Raw genomic sequence first — 11,205 nt, forward strand, 5'->3', positions numbered from 1 at the left:
GGTACAAATTAGAATTGTGCAATAGCAGAGCATAAGAGAGTTGCCACATCAATGTTACACAGAGTTACGATATTTTTATTAAATGTTATTTCCAATGTTCTTTGATGTTATTATTTATTATCCATTCCAATATTATATTCCAATTAAAAATGTATTTTATGAATTGAAAACAACTATTGAAAACCTTTTGCTCCTGAATGTAATTTCAAAGACTGCTGGGATTCAAATTCATATTTAGTTAATTAATTTAGTTAATTCATGTGCAGGTGAGTTAAAAAGAGGGACTTTAAATCAAATCTCCTCATAGTGCCCCTATTAATGGTGACATGTGCAACACCATTTCCCCCAATATTTGATTTAAATCATTAAAATAAGACTACTAGACTTAGCTTTTAAGTATGACTTGCTAAAGAATTTCTAAATGAAACGGATTAAATGGATTTGAACACAATTGTGTGAAACCCTATGCCATAATATTCTACCGGGGGAGTTACCTTTTTTAAATGCTCCACTTTTCTAAAAACAATATCTCATGAAATAACTGGGGGGGGTAACTTAAAAAGTATAAACTATAGCCATTTATTTCCCTGGATAGTTTATTCGCCTAAGCATGACATTCATCCACAATCCAATTTTCATCCAAACATAGCTTTTTTTGTGTCAGCAATTATACATTGTTCTTAGGGGGGGGGGGGGGGGGCTAGTTACCCCCTAGTACCCGAAGTACATGAATTGCACAATTTTCCTGTCCTGCAGACTATTCCAAATGTAACGAGTACTTTTGGGTGTCAGAGAAAATGTACTGAGTAAAAGGTACATTGTAGTGAAGTAAATGCTGTCAAAAATATAAATAGTAAAGTACAAATAATCAACTTAGGTAGTACTTTAAAGTATTTTTACATAAGTACTTTACACCACTGCGAACATTCACTTTGACTAATATTCGATCCTGTCTCTGCATTGTTCAATTGGGGTACATTATACCATGAAGTGGTAAAAATAGAAAAATATATATCAAACAGAAAATTACACAAAATAACCATTTATATTATTTAATGATTGTGGGTGCGTAACATGAAGTAGGCCTACAACTCAAGTTAGATTGTATTGTAAGATACCATTCAGATACATAATACCTTTGGTACAGTCGTGAGCAGCAAGTAGGTTACAGTCATGAACAGCAAGATCAATATGTTGAAATAATGGCGACAGATGTCGATTACCCAACAAATACATACATTTTGGGGGACAAAAACCAGTGTAAAACATTGTAAATATAACAAGACTTCTTGCTGACAATGACGCTTGATTTATTTTTACTTTCATTATTGACTTTCTTGGGATTCCATAAAAACATTTTGTAAATTAAATTAAAATGTTCTATAGATGTTTGTTAGCGGTTTGTTGTTGTTTTTTTCCTCTCATCAAGACAGTTTTTTTGTATGGAGGTCAAAGAGTGATTACCAAAAATGTAATGGCTTATTTTCAACGTGTGGCTTATTTGATCTAATAGGGGTTTTGTAATGCTTAGGTTGTTATGACTGTACTGATATTAGTAGGATGTGACATAAAAAGCCCCTTATATCAGAGTTCTGCCTGTTATCACACGTGTATCTGCTCTCTCATTGGTTCTGCCTGTTATCACACGTGTATCTGCTCTCTCATTGGCTAGAATGGTCTTACCCGATCTCTTTTTCTCCAATCTGCCTTACATTTTTGAAGACATTCTTTTAATTCTTAGAGTGGCCAATGGAGTATCTGGTCAATATAATGGACCATCTGTGGTGACAGCCAGTATGGTTAGGTAATACCAGCAATGTATATATAAAACTGGATTGCTTATGCTATCTCTTTGCCATTGAGAGGCTTTGAAGCCGTCGGTCTGCATTTTGGCACTCCCCAGTAGGAGCAGTCCTCCATAGGAATGAATGGAACTCTACAGTATTTCAATTCAATGTTTCAGGGACAAAATTACATGTATTTAAGTATTTTTTTGTTTTAGTGGGGATAGTAACATTAGTAATGAAATTTAATTTAAATGTATGCGATAAGGTGTCTGTAATAGAATGAATGTGGCAAAAATGAATGTAGACATGAATAAATGCATTTCTATAGCTTCCCAAAATGTTTATACAATGGAGGGGGAGTGCCAAAATGGAGGCATGGTGGATTCAACACAGCACCACTGATCAGTCATCTAGCGTATATATAAATCACTGAGTAATAATACACATTAGGACACTTCCCTACAGGGTTACTGGCAGCTGTCATCTATTATCATAGAGGATCCAATCCTCTAAAACCCCTTGTATGAATATTTAGTTTTTGAGGTCAGGCTTTTGGCTGGGTCTGAGGATGAGATCATCAGAGACAAAATAGTGTAAGTATAAAGTCCACACAGACAGGGGAATGTAATCTACATCGGTATTACATCAATGACAATTTATAGTTCAATGTTACTGGTGCCATATATTCATCTCAAACTATACATTGTTAGCAAACTATTAACATTTGTCTTGAATCAGTCCAACACAAAGCTCAAATCAAAGTGTATAAATGAAGACTAGTTGCGGTAGGATTTGGCGACAGATCTGGTCCCGTGCTGTAGAAGGGGTTGGACCTCGTCCTTCTTTGGCCTGGACACATAGAGATCACTACTGATATCAGGGAGGTCCTGCTGTGGCTGCAGTTCCATGTTCATACTGGAGTAAGTGGCGTTACTGGACTTAGACATCTGTCAAATAAAAAATACATATTTACACTGACACACAAGTCTTTTTTGGAGTTTGTAGGGCTACTATGTCTGAATATTTATTAGTAGTTTCATATTGAACAAGAACAAATACACTGTGCAAACCCCCATCACTTGACAGCAGTGATGTAGAGTTCAGTAAACCTTGAGTCCGAGTCTGAATCCAAGTCTGAGTCTTTTGGTAGTGCTAAAAGCTGCAGTCCAACCATTTGCTAAGCTACATTTCATTACAATGTTTCACGTTTGTAAGGCTGATTAGATAATACAGTTATCTGTCATTGCTGCTGGTGGAGTCCGAGTCATGTCACGAGTCATGAGAATTGTGAGTCGAGTCTGAACCAAAACTGAGTCCTGTACTCAAGTACTACAACACCGCTTAACAGCGCTTTTTACTGCTACGAACAAGTTTTGGAGTTGATCGTTAGTCAATTTGTTAGGTATATATCACCCTCATGTGGACATATTGTAGAATAGCTTCCTTTCTTTGGGATAAGTACTGAAACAGGGCCTAACATTCAACAAGTCCCTCTGTCAGTCTCCTACCTGTGGTTTGTTGTTGTGTCCATTCTTAGTGCGACAGGCTATAACAGTGATGAAGGCGAGTATTGCCAAGATGATCCCAGTACATGTCAGCGTGAAGAGCAGGTTAATGGGGGCTATAAGAAGACAAAGAGAGAATTGTTTTTCTACAGTATTACGTGATGCAGTTAGACAAGCTTGAACACTGGTCAGACGTTCTGCAAGCAGAATTGATTTTCTTTTTACAATTAACTCCCGATTAGTAACTGTCATACTCCTGAGTATATGCATACATGATTATTAGCATGTCTCCTCTTGTCTTAACTTTGTGCACCATTGAATCATGTTCCTATTTACACAAACCATCATCATTCTTTTAGTCTTCTGGTTTCAAACAATCTATTTGTTATGCATTAAAATGAGGTCACAAGCTTCCTGAAACTCCTCTGTAACGATGCCATCCAGCACAAATCAATTCACCACAGGAGACAAATGCAGTATGGGGTGTGGGTCCTGCTGTTAAATTGCTCTCCTCCAGAACTCCTTAGCTGCATTCCTCAACCCTGCTCACTGTCCCACTGACGTCTTTTCATTTCTCTGAACACACTATCACTCGGTTCAGCTGAAGATTACAGGAAGAACCATGAAATCCAAAGAGGTAAATTCTCATCAAAACCTCTTGTACCACCAGAACTGCTGAGGGACACTGTACTAATAGATGGATCATTTGTACTATATCAAACAATTTATACTGTATTCAAATCAAATCAAATTGTTTTTGTCACATGCTCCGGATACAACAGGTCGTAGACCTTACTGTGAAATGCTTACTTACAAGCCCTTATCCAACAATGCAGTTCAATAAAGAGCTAAAATAATATTTACTAAATAAAATAAAAATAGTCAAATAAAAATTACAATTAACACAATAAAAATAACAATTTCGAGGCCATATACAGGGTGTACCGGTAGCGAGTCAATGTGTACGAGTTATTTTGTACATGTAGGTAGGGGTAAAGTGACTATACATAGATAATAAACAGCGAGTAGCAGCAGTGTAAAAATAAAGGGAGGTGGGAGGGTCAATGTAAATAGTCCGGGTGGCCATTTGATTAATTGTTCAGCGGTCTTATGGCTTGGGGGTAGAAGCTTCCTTTTGGTCCTAGACTTCGCGCTCCGGTATCGCTTGCCGTGTGGTAGCAGAGAGAAAAGTCTACCGTATGACTTGGGTGGAGTCTTTGACAATTTTTTGGGCCTTCCCAAAAAAGTGAGAGGACAAAGTGTGAACTGTACTGTACTATCCTGTAACTTCTGCCTAGCGTGACTAATGTGGACCAAATCTCCACAGACCACATGATAACACCAGACTTACGATCTCTCCTCACAACGATGTTGTAGGAGGTCTGCAGTTTGCTGATGTCGTTGCGGGCGCTGATGTCCAGACAGTGGACTCCTAAAGCTGTGAAGGTGTGGTTCAGTGTCATGGTGTTCTCATACAGCATGGTCAGGTGACAGCCTGTAGGGGTTGCTGATACACAGTTCTGTAGGAACCTCCAACAGACCCACATGGGAGGACTAGAGAGAGAGCGAGAGAGAGAGATGATGAGAATAAATACAACACATCTACATTGGAAGACTAGGAAACAGAGAGCGGAGAGAGAGAATAAATGAGCTGATTATTTGATGTGTTATACATGTTTAGTATGATGTGTGTGTTAATTGTGTGGCCTACTGAGAAATTGTACCCACCTTCCATCCACATGAACAACCAGACTGTTGTTTCTGGAAACCTGGAAACTCAAAGGGCTCAACTCAATATTTCTGATGGCGTCTGGAAAATAGCAGAGATGTGCAATACACCTACATTGATGTTGTGGTGTCACTTACTGTATGGTAAACCTAATGTGATATTTAAAAACTCTACTATTTCAAACCAGATAATTATGAACAACAATGATGTGTATTCTGTCTACCTACCCAAAACTGTAACGTCCATGGTGTATACTCCAGTTAGTGGAGTAGAGGTTTTGTTCACTTGGGCCCCAACTCTCAGCCGCAGAGTGTAGTTTCCAGGGGATGAGTAATTATAGTGCACAGACGGCTCCGATCCCTTCAGCACCTCTCTTACAAAACCAGAATATTGATTGATGATTTATTGAGCAAAATTATTCATTGAGGACAACCCAGGGATAACAGGTTAAAGCATTTCCACTTGTTTCTAACGTGGTCCCTGATGGAATACATTCAACACTGACAAGACAACAGAAACAACAGTAATCCTTACAGTAAAAAACAGCATCACACAACATCGAATAAATAAATAAATAACAACCACATAATATTTAAATATATAGCCTAAACTACAAAACATACATTCGATGATAAACAGGCAAGTCCACATATGCCTACCCGTTGCCGAAGTCCCAGGTATAGGTGAATCTGGCAGTGCGTAAAGTGTTCCTTGGATCGAACAGTTCAAACTTTGTCTCGGTTGGAACTTCCGTGGCCAGCTCCTTGTCCCGCAGATAAGTCACATTTCCTTCCCTCTGAATGAAGCTGAGCTTCCCTGCAATATTTTCTGAATAAAAAATGTAAACAACATGAGTTTACTATACATTTTGTTAAAACGTATTGTATTAAAACAATGTTATGCGTAAAAGTAAATTTACGATGATTGCTCAAACCGTCTGTCGCGAGCCCCAAAACTTGGGGGCTCAGAATCAGTGGAAGTGACATGACGACCAACGCAATTATATTTCTGAAATCATAAACCAGAAGTTCACAAAATTAAGCTACATTTACTGTAATGAAATTCTGCTTTTTTGCCCAAATATTACACATACAACACATCATATTTACCGATACATTTGCGCTTGTCCGCTCACAGAAGAGAAAAATGGTGTAGGATTCTTCAGGACTAAGAAATTGAGAAATGGGGACAGTCTTCAGATGGCCAACCGATAGTAGATGCCTCGTCAGCCGGTGCTAGCAAATTGTTCATGCCCTTTATGTTTCCCAGATATACGTAATAGCTTGAAATCCTGTCCATGCGTTTTAGCCGTATGTGTCAGAATACAAAAAGCTGTTGTGTCTCACTATTGTACGTCGCTCTGGATAAAAGCGTCTGCTAAATGACTCAAACGTTAACGTGTTGGAAGTCGCTGTTGATAGTGGAGGTATTTAAAAAACATTTTTTTACCTATATTTAACTCGGAAAATCAGTTAAGAACACGTTCTCATACAAAATTACGACTCTCGGCCAATTGTGCGCCACCCTATGAGACTCCCAGCCGGTGATACACTCTGTATTCGAACCAGGGGGTCTGTAGTAACGCCTCAAGCATTGAGATGCAGTGCTTTAGACCATTGCGCCACTCGGGAGGACACTTGACATTCCTCATTGACTTTATGACCCACATCAAAAATGTGCAGGACACGTCTTAGGAATGGCTATTTGTTCCTCCTATTTACCGAGCAAATCACATTTTATGGGTCACATGCGCAGAATAGAACATGTGTAGGCTTTACAGTGAAATGCTTAATCATGAGCCCATTCCCAACAATGCAGAGTTAAAAAGTAAGACAAATATTTGCTGAATAAAAAGGAAATAGTAACACAATCAAAAATAATAACAAAGCTATATACAAGGAGTAGCTGTATCGAGTCAATGTACAAGGGTACAAGTAGTTGAGGTAATTGAGGTAATACATGTGGGCAGAGGTAAAATTGACTAGGCAATCAGGATAAATGATAAACAGAGTAGCAGCAGCTATGTAAAGTGTGTGTGTTGGAGTGTCAGTGTAGTATGTGTGTGAGTGTGGGTAGAGTCTAGTGAGTGTGCATAGAGTCAGTGCAAAACCATTTATTTTTTATATTTTTTATTTCACCTATATTTAACCAGGTAGGCTAGTTGAGAACAAGTTCTCATTTACAACTGTGACCTTGCCAAGATAAAGCAAAGCAGTGCGACACAAACAACAACACAGAGTTACATATGGAATAAACAAACATACAGTCAATAACACAATAGAAAAAAAAAATAATTCTATATACAGTGTGTTCAAATGAGGAGGAGGAGGTAAGGCAATAAATAAGCCATAGTAGCGAAGTAATTACAATTTAGCAAATTAACACTGGAGTGATAGATGTGCAGATGATGTACAAGTAGAAATACTGGCGTGCAAAAGAGCAGAAAAGTAAATAAAACAATATGGGGATGAGGTAGGTAGATTGGATTGGCTACTTTCAGATGGGCTGTGTACAGCTGTAGCGACCGGTTAGCTGCTCAGATAGCTGATGTTTAAAGTTAGTGAGGGAAATATAAATCTCTATCTTCAGCGATTTCTGAAATTCTCTCCAGTCATTGGCAGTAGAGAACTGTAAGGAAAAGCTGCCAAAGGAGGTGTTGGCTTTGGGAATGACCAGTGAGATATACCTGCTGGAGCGTGTGCTACGGTTGGGTGTTGTTATCGTGACCAGTGAGCTGAGATATGGCAGAGCTTTACCTAGCAAAGACTTATAGATGACCTGGAGCCAGTGGGTCTGGCGATGAATATGTAGCAAGGGCCAGCCGACTAGAGAATACAGGTTGCAGTGGTGGGTGGTATATGGGGCCTTGGTGACAAAACGGATGGCACTGTGATAGACTGCATACAGTTTGCTGAGTAGAATGTTGGAGGCTATTTTGTAAATGACATCGCCGAAGTCGAGGATCGGTAGGATAGTCAGTTTTACGAGGGTATGTTTGGCGGCGTGAGAGAAGGAGGATTTGTTGCGAAATAGGAAGACGATTCGAGATTTAATTTGGGATTGGAGATGTTTCAAATGAGTCTGGAAGGAGATTTTACAGTCTAGCCAGACACCTAGGTATTTGTAGGTTTCCACATATTCTAAGTCAGAACCGTCCAGAGTAGTGATGCTAGTCGGGCGGCGGGTAGGGGCAGCGAACGGTTGAAAAACATGCATTTAGTTTTTCTAGCTTTTAAGAGCAGTTGGAGGCCATGGCAGGACTGTTGTATGGCATTGAAGCTTGTTATGAGGTTTGTTAACACAGTGTCCAAAGAAGGGCCAGATGTATACAAAATGGTGTCGTCTGCGTAGAGGTGGATTAGTGAATCACCCGCAGCAAGAGCGACATCGTTGATATATACAGAGAAAAAGAGTCGGCCCGGGAATTGGACCCTGTGGTACCCCCATAGAGACTGCCAGAGGTCCGTACAGCAGGCCCTCCAATTTGACACACTGAACTCTGTCTGAGAAGTAGTTGATGAACCAGGCAAAGCAGTCATTTGAGAAACCAAGGCTGTTGAGTCTGCCAATAAGAATACAGTGACTGACAGAGTCGAAAGCCTTGGCCAGGTCGATGAAGATGGCTGCACAGTACTGTCTTTTATCGATGGCGGTTATGATATCGTTTAGTACCTTGAGAATGGCTGAGGTGCACCCGTGACCAGCTCGCAAACCTGATTGCACAGCGGAGAAGGTACGGTGGGATTCTAAATGGTCAGTGATCTGTTTATTAACTTGGCTGTTTATTAACTTAACTTTAAATTAAGATAAATAAATAAATGATAAAGGGGTTCAATGTAAATTGTCTGGGTTGTCGTTTGATTAATTGTTCAGCAGTTTCATGGCTTGGGGGTAGAAGTTGTTCAGGTGCCTTTTGGTCAGAGACTGGGTGATCTTGTATGTACGTTTTTCAAGATCTTCAGTTTCTTGGAAATTTCTCACATGGAATAGCCATCATTTCTCAGAACAAGAATAGACTGACGAGTATCAGAAGAAAGTTCTTTGTTTCTGACCATTTTGAGCCTGTAATCGAGTGCACAAATGCTGATGCTCCAGATACTCAGCTTGTCTAAAGAAGGCCAGATTTATTGCTTCTTTAATCAGAACAGTTTTCAGCTGTGCTAACATAATTGCAAAAGGATTTTAAAATACTCAATTAGCCTTTTAAAATAAATAATAATAATAATAATAATAATCTTTGATTAGCTAACACAACATGTCATTGGAACACAGGAGTGATGGTTGCTGATAATGTCACAGCCGTCGTCAGAATGAGACCAAGGTGCAGCGTGGTGAGCGTAAATGTTCTGTTATTTGTTAAAATGTCACCAACAAAACAAGAAATAACAAAAACGCCCATGACGCTTACAAGGGCTATCGTACCCCTAACAAAGACAACTTCCCACAATCACAACAGGGAAAAAGGCTGCCTAAGTATGATTCCCAATCAGAGACAACAATAGACAGCTGTCCCTGATTGAGAACCATACCCGGCCAAAACATAGAAATACACAAACCTAGAAAACAGAACATAGAATGCCCACCCAAATCACACCCTGACCAAACCAAATAGAGACATAAAAAGGCTCTCTAAGGTCAGGGAGTGACAGATAATGTACATAGATATTCCATAAAAAATCATTTCCAGCTACAATAGTCATGTATAACATTAAAATGTCTACACTGTATTTCTGATCAATTTGATGTCATTTTAATGGACAAAAAAAATGATTTTCTTTCAAAAACAAGGACATTTCTGAATGACCCCAAACTTTTGAACAGTAGTGTGTGTATATATACGTATATATCCACTGATTCTTGAAAAATATAAATGCCTCTAAACTTACTTCAACTGTCACACTCCATGAGGTCCCAAAATATGCTTGATTTCTCCGGTGTTTGTAAACATTGAAAATGTAAACAAACACTGTATAGCCTCATAACATGGTTAAAACAATCATTTTGGTCAGTCCTTGCATCCATAGCTCTGTCTATTAATCTGAGAGTGGATACATTTCTCCAGGCCCATCCCTCAGCTTTTTACCAAAAACAGAGACGGGACAACCGTTTTGTTATTGTGAATCACAGCCGCGAGCTGCCCAGTGACACAAGCCTACCAGACAGGCTAAATAACTTCTATGCTCGCTTCGGGGCAGGCAACACTGAAGCATGCATGAGAGTATCAGCTGTTCCGGACAACTGTGTGATCACGCTCTCCATAGCCGATGTAAGACCTTTAAACAGGTCAACATTCACAAGGCCACAGAGCCAGATAGATTACCAGGACGTGTACTCCGAGCATGCGCTGACCAACTGGTAAGTGTCTTCACTGACATTTTCAACCTCTCCCTGACCGAGTCTGTAATACCAACATGTTTCAAGCAGACCACCATAGTCCCTGTGCCCAAAAACACCAAGATAACCTGCCTGTGACTACGTAGCACTCACATCTGTAGCCGTGAAGTGCTTTTAAAGGCTCATATCAACACCATTATCCCAGAAACTCTAGACCCACTACAATTTGCATACCGCCACAACAGATCCACAGATGATGCAACCTCTATTGCACTCCACAATGCCTTTTCCCACCTGGACAAAAGGAACACCTACGTGAGAATGCTATTCATTGACTACAGCTCAGCGTTCAACACCACAGTGCCATCAAAGCTCATCACTAAACTAAGGACCCGGGGATTAAACACCTCCTTCTGCAACTAAATCCTGAACTTTCTGACAGGCCGTAACCAGGTGGTAAGGGTAGGTAACAACACATCTGCCACACTGATCCTCAGGCAGTAGATGACCAGGGATGTTCTTTTGACAAGTGCGTGAATTGGACCTTTTTCCTGTCCTGCTAAGCACTCAAAATGTAACGGGTGCTTTTAGGTGTCAAGGAAAATGTATGGAGTAAAAAGTACAGTATTTTCTTTAGGACAGTAGTGAGGTAAAAGTTGTCAAAAATTAAAAAAATAGTAAAACAAAGTACAGATACCAAAAAAAATGACTTAAGTAGTACTTGAAAGTATTTTTACTGAAGTACTTTACACCACTGCTCAATTGAGAATTTCCACACAGCCACGTAGGGCTGCATGATATAGGCAAATAATCTAGGACTTATTTTTAACCAAATGTTGCAAATGCAATT

The 11,205-nt window shown here is 39.5% G+C and overlaps 1 protein-coding gene across 1 annotated transcript; it reads right to left on the bottom strand.

Moving 5' to 3' along the window:
- Positions 1-869: 869 nt before the first annotated feature.
- Positions 870-6,713, bottom strand: tmem130 (transmembrane protein 130). Its single transcript, XM_021581427.3, has 8 exons — positions 6,131-6,713; positions 5,941-6,029; positions 5,681-5,849; positions 5,249-5,394; positions 5,021-5,102; positions 4,644-4,846; positions 3,296-3,408; positions 870-2,734 (listed from the first exon to the last, which is right to left on the bottom strand). The coding sequence occupies exons 1-8, from the start codon at positions 6,136-6,138 to the stop codon at positions 2,564-2,566; spliced, it is 981 nt and encodes a 326-aa protein (XP_021437102.3). The 5' UTR covers positions 6,139-6,713; the 3' UTR covers positions 870-2,563.
- Positions 6,714-11,205: the final 4,492 nt, after the last annotated feature.

This window comes from Oncorhynchus mykiss, chromosome 23, assembly GCF_057628025.1.
Source record: "Oncorhynchus mykiss isolate SJ-2025 chromosome 23, ASM5762802v1, whole genome shotgun sequence".
NCBI lineage: Eukaryota > Metazoa > Chordata > Actinopteri > Salmoniformes > Salmonidae > Oncorhynchus > Oncorhynchus mykiss.

Coding starts and splice junctions, on each gene's coding strand:
- tmem130 (XM_021581427.3), bottom strand. Junction 5,850..5,940: donor AGACGGTTTGAGCAATCATC/GTAAATTTACTT, acceptor TTTTTTATTCAG/AAAATATTGCAGGGAAGCTC. Junction 5,103..5,248: donor CATGGACGTTACAGTTTTGG/GTAGGTAGACAG, acceptor GCTATTTTCCAG/ACGCCATCAGAAATATTGAG.